The sequence below is a fragment of the Hypanus sabinus genome, chromosome 5, assembly GCF_030144855.1.
Source record: "Hypanus sabinus isolate sHypSab1 chromosome 5, sHypSab1.hap1, whole genome shotgun sequence".
Taxonomy (NCBI): domain Eukaryota; kingdom Metazoa; phylum Chordata; class Chondrichthyes; order Myliobatiformes; family Dasyatidae; genus Hypanus; species Hypanus sabinus.
In genome coordinates this window covers 78,475,723-78,493,655 of record NC_082710.1, presented here as the reverse complement: position 1 = coordinate 78,493,655, position 17,933 = coordinate 78,475,723, and the positions used below count along the sequence as shown (strand labels likewise).

Below are 17,933 nucleotides of genomic sequence, written 5' to 3'. Positions count from 1 at the left end.
TCAGGAGCATCTGTCCCACCTCCGTCAACTCTACGCCCGACTGAGTGAATACCACCTGACAATCAACCAGGCCAAATGCCAGTTCGGGCTCGACACCATCGACTTCCTGGGCCACAGGATTACTAAAGACGGGGCGACCCCTCTGCCCGCCAAGGTAGACGCGGTCCGCCATTTCCCCCGACCCAACACAATCAAAGGAATTCGTGGGTATGGTGAATTTCTACCACCGCTTCCTCCCTTCAGCTGTCCGAATTATGTGCCCCCTGTTCGCCCTGATGTCGAGTAAGGGCAAAGACATTACCTAGGACGAGGAATCCGCCGCCGCTTTCATTAAAACCAAAGAAGCCTTGGAACACGCCACGATGCTAGCGCACCCCAGAACGGACGTCCCTACCGCCCTCACAGTGGACGCATCCAACACAGCAGTCGGTGGGGTGCTGGAGCATCTCATCGAGGGTCGCTGCCAACCCCTGGCGTTTTTCAGCAAACACCTCCGACCACCCGAGCTCAAATACAGTGCTTTCGACAGGGAACTGTTGGCGCTATACCTGGCAAACTCGTATTTCAGATACCTCTTAGAACGTAGGCCCTTTACCACGTTCAGGGACCACAAACCGCTTACCTTTGCGTTCACGAAAGCATCCGACCCCTGGTCGTCCCGCCAGCAGCGACATCTGTCCTACATCTCCGAATACACGACGGATGTCCGGCATGTCTCGGGAAAGGACAATGTCTTGGCGGACGCCCCTCCCGCCCTAACATTCAAGCTCTGTCCCGGGAGTAGACTATGAAGCACTGGCGGGGGCGCAGCAGGCAGACGAGGAGACCCCTAGTTACAGGACTGCAGTCTCCGGTTTGCAGCTCCAGGATCTCCTCGTAGGTCCAGGTGAGAGGACCTTACTCTGTGACGTCACCACCGGCCAACCCCGCCCCGTCGTGCCGGCAGCCTGGCAGCGGCGCGTTTTCGACTCCATTCACAACTTAGTGCATCCCTCCATCAGGACAACCGTCCGGATGGTAGCCAACAGGTTCATTTGGCACGGACTCCGCAAGCAGGTCAGTGAATGGGCCAGAACGTGCATGCACTGCCAAACAGCCAAAATGCAGCGGCACACCAAAGCTCTGCCGCAGCAGTTCCACCCCACCCACCGGCGTTTCGACCACAATCATGTGAATATCGTGGGCCCGCTGTCAGTGTCGCGAGGAGCGCGGCTCCTCCTGACTATCGTGGACCGGTTCACAAGATGGCCAGAGGAGGTCCCGCTCACCGACACCACCTCCAAATCTTGCGCCCGGGCACTGATTGCCACCTGGGTATCTCGCTTTGGTGTACCGGCCCAGATTACCTGCAACAGAGGCGCCCTGTTCACTTCCAGCCTGTGGTCAGCTATGGCCAGCCTTTTGGGGACACAGCTGCACCACACAACTGCCTATCACCCACAGTCGAACGGACTAGTGGAGCGTTTCCACCGTCACCTGAGGTCGGCTCTCATGGCCCGCCTCAAAGGGCCTAACTGGGTGGACGAGCTCCCCTGGTTACTGCTCGGAATCCGCACGGCGCCCAAAGAGGACGTGCACACTTCGTCGGCCGAGTTGATGTACGGCGCACCCTTGGTCGTCCCAGCAGAGTTCATACCAGCCCCAAGGGGGCAAGAGGAAGAACCCGCAGCTGTCCTGGGCAGACTACGCAAGAGGCTCGGTAACCTGGCCCCCATACCCACTTCACAGCATGGGCAGAAAGCCGACCTGCGTACCCAAAGACCTGCAAAACTGTAGGTTCGTTTTTGTACGACGGGGCGGTCATCGGGCACCGCTATAGCGGCCCGATGAGGGGCGTTTACGATGATCAGAAACAACGGGTCCACATTCGTGCTGGACTTTGGGGGGAAAGAGGAAGTTTTCACGGTGGACCGACTCAAATCGGCCCATGTGGACTTGGCGCAGCCGGTCGAGATTCCGGCACTGCGACGCAGAGGCAGACCTCCCAAACAGAGCCCGACCCAGACTGTGGACATTGGGGGGTGTATCGCCGGTTCTGGGGGTTGGTTATGTGGCGACCCACTTCCTCGCGCACTCGAACCGGCTCACAAAGCGGCGCGCGCCGGCATTGGGGCAGTTCCCAAAGAGGGCGCCAAGCCTGCTTCACCAGCAAGGGGAAAAGCCCGCGCGCAGGGACGCGACTGTGAATACGCGCCCCCTACAGCATTCCCGCCAGGGGAGGGCGGGATCAGAAAGGCTTTAAAGCGAGGCCGCGAAGTTTGAATAAACCTCTTTTGTAATTGCAGCTCACGGACTCCGTGTCGTTATTGCAGCTCTGCGTGTAGCACACCGCTACAACCGTATGAGGAATGCAACAATGAATATAGAATTGAGTTTTTTAATAAACAAATAAACATTTATTTAAACTCTGCTCAATAAAAATGAAAAATAAACAAACACTAACTTAACAGGAAGTTAACTGCTATACGGCAACTCGAACAGTTCTTAAAGCCTTAAAGCGACAAATACGAAAACAGTTCTTAAAGTGATGAATGCGAAAGTCTAAGTGATTTACACAGTCAATTAGGAGAGACTTTCCTGAAGTAAGGAATTCCTCGACCACGTGACTTCACGGCTGATCCCAGCAGAAATATGCCTTACCCGAAGGATTCACGATGAAGGGAATAAAAACGGCTTGAAGGAACTGACCTTCCTTGATGAATAGCGCTGCGCCCAACCCTTTCTGCTCTTACAAGACAGGTGTTATCTCGGATGCAGCTTCAGGAACGAAGATCCAATAAGGTCAATCCTGTATTACCGCTGACGACACCAACTTTACTCGATCCTTCGGGTTTTCGTACCTTGGTAAATCTTCACTCTCCAATCCTTAGACTTTAAAATTAAATCGAAGATACATCAAACATAACTGGTGGTGATTTTCAAAACTGCCGGTACAACAACAATGTACCTTATAGTAAGAATCAAAACTCCACTTTAAAACAAGACTGCATCATGAAACCAAATACACAGCATAACATGCATCACAGCAAGGCTTTCCCCGTTTCATACCTGTTGAAACAGGCCATCACATGACCTCACACTGGCGGGAAAATACATCACTCCACCATCACAAGACCATTACATTACGCTGACCAGATACTTAATTATGTCATGGTCATGTGACAGTAACAAGATACTCACGTGGTATGTAACAGGAACGTCTGGCAGCTCTTGGGCTGTATTCCCTGGATTTCAGGAGAATAATGCCGATCTCATAGAAGCACTCCGAATGTTCGAAGGCCTGAACAGATTAGATATGGCTAAGTTATTTCCCATGGTCGGGAATTCTCGGACAAGAGGGCACGACTTCAGGATCATAGGACGTCCTTTTAGAACCGACATACAGAGAAATTATTTTAGCCAGAGGGTGGTAAATCTGTGGAATTTATTGCCACAAGCGGCTCTGGAGGCCATGTCGTTGGGTGTATTTAAGGTGGAGATAGATAGGTTCTTGATTAGCCAGGGCATCAAAGGGTATTCGGAGAAGGCAGTGGAGTGGCAGTGACTGGAAGTATTGGATCAGCACATGATTTAATGGCGGAGTGAACTCAATGGGCTGAATGACCTACTTCTGCTCCTATATGTTATAGTCTTATGTCATCGTCTCTCTTCTAAATTTTCCTCGTTTTCTGTTTGCGTGGCTGAGTTTTTCCAGAATTTATGTTAAGATTAATATCAGTTCTAAAACGATGAGCAACGGTTTAAAAGAAAGAACTGTATTAACAACAGCTGATCCGTTTTGAAATGTTGTTCAGCAGATAAACACATTTTAAATTTGTTTTATTCTTGCCATTTTATTCTGAGTGTTTGGAAACCCTCTCAATGGCCAATAGAACTAAAGTTTTAGATTATAATCAAGGCCCAGACGCTGAAGATAGAGGTTGGGGCATATTGCAGTATGAGTGGGCGGGCGGGAATGCGGGATGAAACTTCAGATATGTGCCGCTATGTTTTAAGACCATAAGACAGAGGAGGAGGATTAGGCCATTTGGCCCATCGAGCCTCTGTCGACATTTCATCATGGCTGATCCATTATCCTTCTCAGCCCCAATCTCCTGCCTTCTCTCCATATCTCTTCATGCCCTGACCATTAAGAATCTATAAACCTCTGCCTTAAATATACATACAGACTTGGACTGCATAGTTACCTGTGGCTACGAATTCAACAAATTCACTAGTCTCTGGCTAAAGAAATTCCTCTGCATCTTCGTTCTTAAACCTTCTATTCTGAGGCTGTATTATCTGGTCTTAGACTCTCCCACCATAGGAAACATCCTCCCCACATCCATTCTGTCAAAACATTTTACGATTCGATAGGTTTCAATTACATCACCCCTTATCCTTCTGAATTCCAGTGAATACAGGTAGAGAGCCAGGAAACACTCTTCATATGACAGCCTTTCAAACCTCGAATAATTTTTGTGAACCTCCTTTAAATCCTCTCCAAGGTCCAGTGCATCCTTTCTACAATCAGGGACACAAATCTGCTGACAATGCTCCAAGTGAAGCCTCGCCATCACCTACCAAATCATTCCATCACGTGGCATAGGCAGCACTAGACCATCCATTATCCATCATCATGAAGTGTTTCGAGAGGCTCGTCATGAGGTATATCAAGACCCTGCTGCCCCCCTCACTGGACCCCCTGCGGTTTGCGTACAGTCCCAACTGCTCAACAGACGACACAATTGCCATTACCCTCCACCTGGCCCTCACCCACCTGGACCAAAAAGACACATATGTTCAGATGCTGTACATAGACTTCAGTTCTGCATTCAACACAATAATCCCTCAGAAACTGATTGGAAAGCTGAGTCTACTGGGCCTGAGCACCTCCTTCTGCAACTGGATCCTAGACTTCCTGACTGGGGGACACCTTAGTCTGTCCGGATCAGGAGCAGCATCTCCAACACAATCACACTGAGCACGGGGGCCCCATAGGGCTGTATGCTCAGTCCACTGCTGTTCACTCTGCTGACCCACAACTGTGCTGCAACACACAGGTCGAACCACATCATCAAGTTCGCTGATGACACGACCGTGGTGGGTGTCATCAGTAAGAACGAGTCAGCTTACAGAGAGGAGATGCAGCGGCCAACAGACTGGTGCGGAGCCAACAACCTGTCTCTGAATGTGAACAAAACAAAAGAGATGGTTTTTGACTTCAGGAGGGCACGGAGTGACCACACCCCACTGAACATCGACGGCTCCTCGGTAGAGATAGTTAAGAGCACCAAATTTCTTGGTGTTCGCCTGGTGGAGAATCTCACCTGGTCCCTTAACACCAGCTCTATAGCAAAGAAAGCCCAGCAGTGTCTCTACTTTCTGTGAAGGCTGAGGAAAGTCCATCTCCCACCATCCCCCCCCCCCATCCTCATCACATTCTATAGGGGTTGTATTGAGAACATCCTGAGCAGCTGCATCACTGCCTGGTTCGGAAATTGCACCACCTCGGATGGCAAGACCCTGCAGCGGATTGTGAAGTCAGCTGAGAAGATCATCGGGGTCTCTCTTCCCACCATCACGGACATTTACACCACACACCGCATCTGCAAAGAAAACAGCATTATGGAGGACCCCGTGCACCCCTCATACAAACTTTTCTCCCTTCTGCTGTTTGGGAAAAGGCACCAAAGCATTCGGGCTCTCACGACCAGACGATGGAACAGTTTCTTCCCCCAAGCTATCAGACTCCTCCATAGCCAGAACTTGGGCTGACACCTTACTGCCCTATTGTCCTGTTTATTACTTATTGTAATGCCTGCACTGTTTTGTGCGCTTTATGCAGTCCTGGGTAGGTCTGTAGTCTAGTGTAGTTGTTTTTTTCTCTCTCTGTTTTTTTTTCGTAGTTCAGTCTAGTTTTTGTACTGTGTCATGTAACACCATGGTCCTGAAAAACGTCGTCTCATTTTTGCTATGTACTGCACCAGTTATGGTCGAAATGACAATAAAGGTGATTCGAGTTGAATTCAGAGATTACTACCCTGTTTCTCAGCACTTTAACTGCCTCCTTAAAATCTCTCTTAAGGATCTTGTCTACGTATGCCACTGGTTCCAATATTCACCAAGACTCCGGGCTGCTCACCCTCGCCCTTGAGAATACCATGGACGCGATCCGAGACACCCCTGGTCCTGGGACTAAGGAGGCAACATACCATGTGGATCTCTCTATCGCGCCCACAGAACATTGTCTCTGTCCCTCCGACTAAGAATCTCCTATCAACACCGCAATTATCTTCATCTCCTAGCTCTTCTGAGCCGCGGCATCAGACTCAGTGCCAGAGAGTTTTGTATTTCCAGCAACTGCAGAATCTCTTGTGTTTTATATCTGCATTTGTGAGAGGATTGTACTTTGACATTAGCTGCAGGATATTGTGTATATTGTTTCTGGGAGCCACTTTCTGCATTAAAACAGCTGCTGAGTCTTCTATACACTCAAAAAAAGTACGGAGGTATGGACATGGAACCGGTGCTTGCAGAAATGTTTAATGGCATCGTGATTACCCAGAAAGCTCTGCGATAAAAATTCACCGTCGCTGAAGTGTTGATCAAATGCGCATGCGTCAGGGTTGTGACGTTTATAAAATATCGCATGCGCGCAGTGCACAAAAGGCCTCGGGAGATCGATGCAGGTTATTGTAGATTTGCAGGTATGGACTTTGAACACCGATTACGTGTTGTCAACTCCGGACACCGTGACTCGCAATCCCGGGACAGTTTTGCTCACTTCCCTCTCTCAGCCTCACGATCCGTACACGGAACACACACAAAATGCCGGTGGAACACAGCAGGCCAGGCAGCATCAAAAGGAAGAAGGAGAGTCTTGGCCTGAAACTGTACGCGTGTTGCTTGACTTTACAGCATCTGCAGATTTCCTCGTGTTTGCTTTTTTAGATCCGTACACGGGCCCCGGGGAGCTTCCGGCTGATGAGGGAATGGGAACCGATGGATCTCTCAGACAGAGCTGAGCTCCAGTTATTTAAATGCAAGGATTCGGAACTCGGAGAAAGGGAACAAAATCTTTTCCATCGCCAGTTGAGGAAATCACCTTTGTTCTACCTCCAATCACAGACAGGAGGCAATCTACAGATGCTGAAAATCCAAGCAACACGCACAAAATGCCGGAGGAACTCAGCATTGGTACTCTTTTCCATAGATGCTGCCTGGCCTGCTGAGTTCCTCCAGCATTTTGTGTGTGTTGCTTGTTCTACCTCCTCTTCTTCTGGACTTTTCTACCCGTGAGAACATGTTTTGACTCATTCTGTCTGGGTACGTAATAATATCAAAACACCTTTACCCTGGGCAACAAGTAGCTTTCACATCACAAATGTGCCAAACTGCCCTTCCCTTCATATTCATTGGCATTGCTATCACTGAGTTCACCACCATCAGTCACCTGGGGGAGGGTTCAGGGGAAATATTTATGTACAATACAGAAACTGGTGTTATCTGTGTGTATTCTGACGATTGAAAAGTTGCTGGAGACTTTGCAAGTGGGAAGAAGTGGAGTGATATTTGGAAATATGACTTTTTAAAGGGTCATTCAGCAAGTAAATCACGTATGCATGGTCTGCAAAACTAGCGAGAAAATGCTTCATTACCTGTTACAGGCCTGCTACATAGGTTGTGCGAGAGTGCAGATGAACTCAATCAAACCCAGAGGAGATCAAAGTTCTTATCGTCAGTGATTTGCTAGCTGTTAAAATGAATACTTCAAAATATAAAACTTACTGCCCAGATGTTGTTGTCACTGGGCAAAAAATTGCACAGCACAAGATTATGTGCACACTGGTCATTACAAATTAGAGTGGATATTGATGGGAAGGTGGGGAGACCTCCAGTGTCCCTGACACCCTCACCTACAAGATATGCATTCAGCTGCACTTTAAGGAGTTGGAGCTGGAAATGGATGGCTTCTGGATCATCTGGGAGTTGGAGGGGGTGATAAATATGACATAAAGAGAGGTGGATTACACCCAAGGTGCAGGACACAGGAAACTGGGTGAGAGTCAGGAAGGGGAATTAAGTTAAATAGCCATTGTACTCTTGTGGCCATCCCCCACAACTACAGTTAGACACTTTAGAAACTGTTGGCGGGGGGATTAACTGACAGAGGAAAGTCAAAGGAGTGATAGGGGATTTGTTAGGGAACAGAACAAGAGGGGACTAATATCCTAGTGGTAAGGTTTGCTTGTGCTTCCCTGTGGGGTGGGTAGTTTAACTAAAGTTGCAGGGAGAATTGGAGCCAGAATGACAGAACAGAGAGTGGAGAGTTTGCATTGATATTATTACTTACATCCTTCACAAACATGAGTAGAAATCTTTACGTTATGTCTCTGTCTAAATGTGCAATGTACAATTTATAGTAATTTATAATAATTAATATGTACAACAGGACATTCAACATAACATAGAAATGCAATTGGATCAGCATGAATTAAGCAGTCTGGTGGAAGAAGCTGTGCTGGAGCCTGCTGGTCCTGGCTTTTATGCTGCAATGCAGTTCCCTGGATGGTAGCAGCTGCAACATTCTGTGGTTGGGGTGACTGAGCTCCCCAATGATCCTATGGGTCCTTTTTACACAATAATATTAATATTCTGGATAGTGGAAAGTTCACATCTACAGATGTGCTAGGCTGTCTGCACCACTCTCTGCAGTGTCCTGCAACTGAGGGGAGTATAGTTCCCACACCAGGCAGTGGTGCAGACTCTCAGGATACTCTCAAGTGTGCCTCTGAAGAAAGTTCCTGGGATTTGGGGAATCATATGAAACTTCTTCAACAGTCTTAGGTGAAAAAGGTGCCTTTTTCACCACACAGGGTTTTGTACAGACCAGGTGAGATCCTAATGCATTGACCTGCACCGGGACCATAGCCATCCATGTCCCTACCATCCAGGTAACTATCCAAACTCCTCTTAAATCGTGAATTTGAGTTCTCATTCCACACTCTCACGGTCAATTCAGTGAAGAGGTTTTCCACATATTCCCATTAAATCTTCACTAAATGGGGAAGCCACATACCCATGACCTCTGGTTGTCATCCCACCCAACATCAGTGGAAAAAGCCTGCTTGCATTTTCCCTATCCATACCCTCATAATTTGTATACTTCCAACAAATCCTCAAAGCAATGTATAATTTCCTTGTTTATGTTTAGAGCCTTTTTAGATGTATAAGATGATGAGGGTCATTGATTGTGTGGATAGCCAGAGGCTTTTCCCAGGGTTGAAATGGCTAATAGGAGGGGCATAGTTTTAAGGTGCTTGGAAATAGGTATCGAGGGGATTGCAGGGGTAAGTTTTATACACAGACAGTGGTGGGTGCGTGGAATGTACTGCCAGCAGCGGTGGTCGAGGCAAGTACAGTAGGGTCTTTTCACAACCTCTTAGAAAACATGGAGCTTAGAAAAGTAGAGGGCTATGCGCTAGGGAAATGGCAGAGTAAGTTATATGGTTGGCACAACATTGTGGGTTGCATGGTCTGGAGTATGCTGGATTTCTATGTTCTATGTTGAACAGTGAAATAACTTTGTCTATCCTACAATCCTCTGATAACTCCCCCATCACTAAGGATGATTTAATTATCTCTGCTAGGGTCCTTACAATTTCTTCACTTGCCTCCCATAGGGTCTGAGGGAACACCTTGTCATGCCCTGAAGATTTATCCTCGGGATAGCTATTGCAGTTATTTGGAAATCGGATACATACTTAAGTATAGATCGTTGGAAGAAGGAAATTTATGGCTGTATTCCACTTGAAAAAATTACTTACAATTTAAGAGATAAATATGAAACATTTTTGAAAATTTGGCACCCTTACTTACAAAAGACAGGATTAAATATATAGGTGCTCCGAAGATGAAATAATTGGTTATTTGGGGAAATAAATAAATATATATATTTAAGTTATTACGAACTCCATGGAGCATGTGGGGATCTTCCGATATCCAGGCACTCTTTCTTTTTTTTTCCTTTCTTTTTTTATCTACATAGGGATGTTGGGGGGGAGGGGTTAAGGGGGGGGAAGGGTATATATATATATATTTTTTTTTCATATATTTTCTTTATTTCTGTAATTATTTGAAAACTCAATAAAAAAAAATTATGAAAAAAAAGATAGTAAACAGCTCCTCTTCTTTAATCTATACAGGGTCCACGATTTTAATGCCACTTTCCCACACTCCCATATACCTTGTGTCCATCTCCCGAGTAAATAGAGATGAAAAAAATATTTAAGATCTCCCCCATCTGCTTTGGTTCCACATGTGGATTGCCATTCCGGTCTTCCAGAGGGCCAACTTTGTCCCTTGCAATCCTTTTGCTCTTAATCTGTCTCTACTGTACACTAGGGGTGTTATAAATTCACTAATTACTGGAGACAGAATTTAAAATAGAACTGATTTATTTGCCTCAGTTCCAGAATATTAAACTCCAGTCCCATTAAAGGTGAATGTGCAGCAGAAGAAACTCCTCCTATGCCCAGTGACCATGGTGCAGAGCTGGGTGTGGTGAGCATCAGCAATAATTGCAGAGTTCAGCACCGACAGTCACTCTCAAAATTGCATTCAGCAATGGTGATGGACAAATATCCAGCATGCAGCTTACTGAAACTTTCTCCCCAGTGTGAACCTGGTAGTGTGTCACAAGGTTAGATTACTGAGTGAATCCCTTCCCACATTCACAGCAGGTGAATGGCCTCTGGAATCCCTGAGGATTATCCTTCATTTTTTCTGTGAGGGCAATCTCATGCCTTCTTTTAGCCATCCTGATTTATTTCTTATTTGTTCTCTTGCATTTCTTTGCCATAAAACAGCCTGTCCCAGTCCACAGTTACCAGGTCCTAGTGTCATAATTCCAGGTATTGATTCATGCCCTGAACACATCCGCCTTTTCTACACTGCTCCTTGTATTGAAATATTCAGGGATCAGGATATTCACTGCACCATGCTCAACATTTTCATTCTTGACTTTGAGGTCTGAACAACATCTGTCTCCACAACCCCTCCACTATCTGTTCTGTTATTCAGGCTCCCATTCCCCCTGCAACTATAGTTTAACTACCCCTACCCCCACCTCCCACTGTGCAACTCTATCACCCCTTTGGCTTTCATCTCCCAGATCAATAAAAAAGAGATGCATACCAGGTACAGGCAAATGAGAACAAATGGGTTACATATGAAGTACAGGAAATTCAAGTGAACACTTACGAAAGAAATAAAAAGAAGGCATGAGGTTGCCCCAGCAGACAAGGTGAAGGAGAATCCTCAGGGATTCTGCGGATATGTTCAGAGTAAAAAGATTGCAAGGGAAATAAAAAATAATCCTCTGGAAGATCAGAATGGTAATCCATACAAGGAGACAAAATAGATGGGGGAGATTTTTTTTTGCATCTGTATTTACTCAGGAGATGGACACAGTCTGTAGAAGTGAGGCAAAGCAGCATTAACTTCATGGACCCTGTACAGATTACAGAGGTGGTGGTGTTTGCTGTCTTAAGGCAAATTACCAAATCTCCAGGGCCTGACAAGTTATTCCGTAGGACCCTGCGGAAGACAAGTGCAGAAATTGTAGGGGCCCAAGCACAGATATTTAAATCATCCCCAGTGACAGGTGAGGGACTGGAGGATCGGAGGACAGCCAATGTTCAGCTGTTCAGGAAAAGCTCTAAAAATAAATGAGGAAATTTTATGTTGGTGAGCTTGACATCAGTAGTGGGAAAGTTATTGGAACATATTTGCAGGAATCGGATATATAATTATTTGAATAGATGTGGACTGATTAACTGATTAACATGGCTTTCTGCATGGTAGGTCATATCTGACCAATCTTATAGAGTCTCTTGAGGAAGTTATCAGGAAAGTGGATGAAGGCAAGGCAGTGGATGTTGTCTACATGGACTTTAGCAAAGCACTAGACAAAGTCTTATTTGAGAGGTTGGTCAAGAAGGTTCAGTCACTCAGCATTCAAGATTACACAGTATATTGGATGCAACACTGTCTTTGAGAGAAGCTAGAGTATGGTAGCAGATGGCTGCCTCTCTGACTGGAAGCCTGTGACTAGTGTTGTGCCGCAGGGATCAGTGCTGGATCTGTTGTTGTTTGTCATCTATATCAGTAATCCGGATGTTAACGTGCTTAGCTGGATAGGCAAATTTGTGAATGAAACCAAGACTGGGGGTGTAGTGGACAGCAAGGAAGACTATCATGGCTTGCAGTGTGATCTGGACCAGCTGGAAAAATGGGTTGAGAAATGGAAAATGGAATTTAATGGAGACAAGTGTGAGGTATTGCACTTTGGTAGGAACTACCAGGGTGGGTCTTACACAGTGACTGGTCGGGCGCTGAGGAGAGTTGTTGAAGAAAGGGATCTGGGAATACAGGTCTATAATTCACTGAAAGTGGAGTCACAGTTCAATAGGGACGGAAAGAAGGATTTTGGCACATTGGCCTTCATAAACCAAAGTACTGAAGACAGGAGATAGGTGTTATGTTGACTTTGTACAAGACATTGGTGAGGCCTAATTTGGAATATTGTGTGCACTTTTGGTCACCAACCTACAGGAAAGATGAAAAAGAGTTTGAAAGAGTTCAGAGAAAATTCACAAGGATGTTGTCTGGAGGCCTTAGGTTATACGGAGAGATTGAACAGGTCTGGGCTTTATTCCTTGGAACGTAGAAGATTGAGGGGAGATTTGATGGAGATGTACCACAATTATGAGGGTTATGGATAGGGTAATTGCAAGCTGGCTTTTACCACTACAAACAGAGACCATGGATTAAGGGTGAAAGGTGAAGAGTTAAGGGGAACATGTGGGGAAACTTCTTCACACAGATGCTCATCCAGGTGTGGGAATGAGCAGCCAGCACAAGTGGTGCACGCGAGCTCAATTTCAACATTTAAGAGGTTTGTATAGGTTTCTGGATGGTAGAGGTATGGTAGTAGACAATTTAAATAGTTCAACACAAACTAGATGGGCCAAAGGGCCTGTTTCTGTGTTGTACTTTTCCATGACTGTGACAAGAACCTTAAGTAATACTAACATTCACTCAAATTCCTTTTCACATAGAAACATAGAAAATAGGTGCAGGAGTAGGCCATTCGGCCCTTCAAGCCTGCACTGCCATTCAGTATGATCATGGCTGATCATCCAAGTCAGAACCCTGTACCTGCTTTCTCTCCATACCCCCTGATCCCTTTAGCCACAAGGGCCATATCTAACTTCCTCTTAAATATAGCCAATGAACCGGCCTCAACTGTTTCCTGTGGCAGATAATTCCACAGATTCACCACTCTGCGTGTGAAGAAGTTTTTCCTTATCTCGGTCCTAAAAGTCTTCCCCTTTATCCTTAAACTGTGACCCCTCGTAACAGCTGTGCAGACCAACCAACTTGGGTTGAACCTCACTGTAACAGTGTGATTACATCATTAAAGACCCCTAACACTCTCTCCATGTACTGTCTGTTCTTCTGCGATCAGGCAAATGTTACAGGAGCATCAAAACAAAAACCACAAGGCTACTAAACAGCTTCCTCCCACAGGCAGTCAGACTGCTAAATAGCTGCTCTACCTGACTCTGCTTTGGACACTTTTAACTTGCACTGGACACTTAGAACTTGATTTTAACTGACATGTGGTTGTTGTGTTTTACTATTTATTGTTATGTTTATTATTTAGTGTTACGTTTGTTATGTTATGATTGCACTGCCCCTGGGAAACTCTGTCTCATTCTGCCCTGCAGAGCTGATGTACGGTTAGAATGACAATAAAGTTTTTCAATTTTGAATCTTGATAGCAGATCACACCTTGGCACCTCAAGTGATCTCATCTGAAATGTTGTCCTTCACTCACTGATGGATTTTATGAATCTTTTTACAGGTTAAAAATGACAAGGAAATTATCTACATGAATCTCGAACACAAAACACCACTTTGATGTCTCTGTCTGGATATTTACGAAGTGGAGCAAGAGATTCACGTGATTATCCTTCCTGCTGAGACTGTGGGGAGGGATTCAGGTGGACATCTGACTGACTGGCATGCCCATCATTTTACACGGGAGAGGCCATTCACCTGCTCAGACAGTGGGAATGGATTCACTTGGTCATCTCAACTGAAAGTACATCAGCAAATTCACACTGGGACAAGGCCATTCACCTGTTCTGTGGGTGATAAAGGATTCAGTCGGTCTTCACACCTGTGGATACACCAGTCAGCTCACACTGGCCAGAGGCTGGTCATCTGCTGAATTTGTGGGGAACGATTCACTCGGTCATCTGAACTAATGGCTCACCAGCGAGTTCACAGTGGGGAGCAGACATTCACATGCTCGGAATGTGGGAAGGGATTCACTTGCTCATCTAAACTGAGGGTACATCAGAGAGTTCACACTGGAGAGAGGCCATTCACCTGCTCAGACTGTGGGAAGGGATTCACTCGATCATCCAACCTACAGAGTCACCAGCGAGTTCACACTGGGGAGAAGCCGTTCACCTGCCCAGACTGTGGGAAGGGATTCACTCAGGCATCTCACCTACTGAGACACCGGTCAGTTCACACTGGGGAGAAGCCATTCACCTGTTCAGACTGTGGGAAGGGATTCACTCAGTCATCCAACCTACAGAGTCACCAACGAGTTCACACTGGGGAGAAGCCGTTCACCTGCTTAGACTGTGGAAGGGGATTCACTCAATCATCCACCCTACAGAGACACCAGTCAGTTCACACCGGGGAGTGGCGGTTTACCTGCTCAGATTGTGGGAAAGGATTCACTCAGTCATCTGAACTACTGGCTCACCAGTCAGTTCACACTGGGGAGTGGCCATTTACCTGCTCAGATTGTGGGAAGGGATTCACTCGGTCATCTGATCTGCTGGCACACCAGCGAGTTCACACTGGGGAGAGGCCGTTCACTTGCTCAGACTGTGGGAAGGGATTCACTCGGTCATCTGATCTGCTGGCACACCAGCGAGTTCACACTGGGGAGAGGCCGTTCATTTGCTCAGACTGTGGGAAGGGATTCACTCGGTCATCTGATCTGCTGGCACACCAGCGAGTTCACACTGTGGAGAGGCCGTTCACCTGCTCAGACTGTGGGAAAGGATTCACTCGGTCATCTGATCTGTTGGCACACCAGCGAGTTCACAGTGGGGAGAGGCCGTTCACCTGCTGTGAATGTGGGAAAGGGTTCATGTGGTCATCTCACCTACAGAGACACCAGCGAGTTCACACTGGGTAGCGACCGATCTCATGCTCAGACATTGAGAAGAGATTCTCTCAGTCATCTCAACTGAATGTGCATCATTGAGTACACACGGGGGAGAGGCCGTTCACCTACTGTGAGTGTGGGAACGGATTCACTCAGTAATCTAACCTTGTGACACACTACCAGGTTCACACTGGGGAGAAAGTTTCAGTAAGCTGCATGCTGGATATTTGTCCATCACCATTGCTGAATGCAATTTCGAGAGTGACTGTCGGTGCTGAACTCTGCAATTATTGCTGCTGCTCATCACATCCAGTTCTGTACCCTGGTCACTGGGCATAGGAGGAGTTTCTTCTGCTGCATATTCACCTTTAATGGGACTGGAGTTTAATGTTCTGAATGTGAGATAAGTAAATCAGTTCTATTTGAAACTCTGTCTCTGGTACTTAGTGAATTTATAACACACCTAGTGTGCAGTAGAGAGTCAACTCAGGTGGACTGGACCCTGCTAGTGATTCAGTTCCACGACAGTCCTTTTAAATCCTCCCCTGTTGTTCATCTCTTGTTCTCCCTGTGGTGATGGGTTCCAAACAGTGAAGAGATTTCCCTTCAATTTTCTGCAGACTGAAGAAGTTGAGCTGACTGCAGTTCTGTCTGAAGTGTTCTTTGCCCCTCTAATCTCTGGGCTGAGGAAGAATGACATTGGTAGTTAACCTCCTTAATCATGACTCATTTCCACATTATGGGTCATTTTCCCTGCTTCTAAAGGGTTGTTAGAAAAGACTCTTGTCCTCTAAAGACTGAAAGCAGAATGGGAAACCATCAGTTGGATGTTCCACGGTGCAGGGTCAGAAACCAGAGGCGGGTCTGCACAGGGCAGAGTTTGGGGTTCTGGAGAATGGTCGGGGTAGGAACATATGATGAGGAGAAGGGACTCAGCAGCGGGACATGGAAATGAATGACAGAGTAGCAACATTTGGAAGCTGATTGACTGAGAAATAATTTGGTTGTCTGACTGATGACACAAGCAATACCTGTTGTGAGGTGCTGTATTGGTCGAGGAACGTGTGTGTTGGGATGATCTATCGAGGGAGTTGTTCCTGCTTGTTTATCCTGTAATATTATATCCAGATGTTTGCTATGGATTGTCCTATCTGAAATAATATATTGATTGTCATATAATTTGTAAGATTTTGATTCTAAATCTGGATCAGTCTTGAATATATGGTGCCTTTATGAAGTGATGGAGGGCATTCATGAGTTTGTATTTTAAAGCAAGATTTTGCTGAATGATATTTGCCACTTGATTGTACCTTTGTTAGTAATCAGATTGAGTTAAACTGCTGCAAGATCATGGAATGTGTTGGATTGTGTTGGATTGTGTCTGGTTTCTCCTGGCATTTTCTGCATTTATTGCCTGTTTGTCTTTTATGTAGTTTTCATTTTTTAATATGTTAACCACCTTGTCCTGTACAGTATTTCCCCAAGAACCCCTGTTTCTGGGAAGGGATCTCCAACTCTCAGTCAGGTGCTCGATGCTTCCTTGTCACCATCTCATCAGCTCAGATCATTGGGATGTCTCCCATGGAGGATCATACTCATCCCACTGGTTAATGTTTTCTTCCATAGTGAGGATTCATTTTTCTGAGTTGGCCTCTCATTAAGTTTTCTGGTCTGTATTTCTCATCAGAATTGCATATACCTGCATGGTGTGCTGAATCCTGTTTATTTTGTATGAAAACATATACTTCAGAAGTCTTATCAGACTATTGGTGATTTTATTAAATGTCTGTTACAGCTCTTCCTCCTTCTGTCCTCGGTAGTGTTAATCTAAGTGTCTTTGAGTATAAATAGTCTTTTCCTAATTTGTCATTTCAGTTTCTGTCTTTCTTTGTAAAGTTTCCGGATTGGAATGGGACCAAGATATTTTGCCTAAGGAAAACGTTAATATGGGTATAGCAAAAGTGTTTATTGCCTTTGTTGTAGGCATTGATCCTGTGGATAAAACATTGATCATATGGACAGCCAGAGGATTTTTCCTATGGTTGAAATGGCTAACACGTGGGGGTGTAATTTTATGGTGCTTGGAAATGGGGTACAAAGGGGATGTCAGAGGTAATTTTTTCACAAAGCGCATGGTATGTGCGTGGAATGCACTGCAGGATAAGGGAGTAGAGGTGTTCCCAATACGGTCTTTTAAGAGACTCTTATATAGGTACATGGAGCTTAGAAAAAGGGCAATGTGGTAGGAAAATTTTAGGCAGCTTCTAGAGTAGGTTACATGTCGGGCACAACATTGTGGGCCAAAGAGTCCGTAATGTACTGTAGATTTCTATTTTCTCTGTTCCATTTGTTATACCATGGATATCTGCTTGGCAAATGTTCTTAAACCTTGAAGTAAATGTTGTTAAAAGTATTCCTTTTGCACTTTTTTTATTTTCATTGTTTTTTGATATTCCAGATAGCTGCGTGTCGAGAGTTCTGATGAAGGGTCTTGGCCTAAAATGTTGATTCACATCCATAGATACTGCCTGACTTGCTGAGCTCCTCCAGCACATTGTGTGTATTGCTCCAGACTTCCAGCATCTGCAGTATGTCGTGTCCCAGATACTTATATATTCATTGAAAGGACATGCAGGTAGGGAGAGAGGGTGGTGTGGCTCTGTTGGTAAAAAAATCAAATCAAATCATTAGA

The 17,933-nt window shown here is 45.7% G+C and overlaps 1 protein-coding gene across 3 annotated transcripts; it reads left to right on the top strand.

Moving 5' to 3' along the window:
- Nucleotides 1-6,586: 6,586 nt before the first annotated feature.
- On the top strand, nt 6,587-17,648 carry LOC132394267 (zinc finger protein 239-like). 3 transcript variants are annotated; one of them, XM_059970176.1, is made up of 3 exons: nt 6,587-6,689; nt 6,934-7,308; nt 13,913-17,648. In XM_059970176.1, exon 3 carries the CDS (start codon nt 14,318-14,320, stop codon nt 15,269-15,271), a length of 954 nt encoding a protein of 317 aa, XP_059826159.1. In that variant the 5' UTR covers nt 6,587-6,689; nt 6,934-7,308; nt 13,913-14,317; the 3' UTR covers nt 15,272-17,648. The 3 variants fall into 3 exon arrangements, 2 of the variants coding, with proteins under 2 accessions (XP_059826159.1, XP_059826160.1); XM_059970177.1 differs by lacking the exon at nt 6,934-7,308 and having other exon boundaries at nt 6,622-6,689; XR_009512252.1 differs by lacking the exons at nt 6,587-6,689; nt 13,913-17,648 and adding an exon at nt 9,666-10,025 and having other exon boundaries at nt 6,696-7,308.
- Nucleotides 17,649-17,933: the final 285 nt, after the last annotated feature.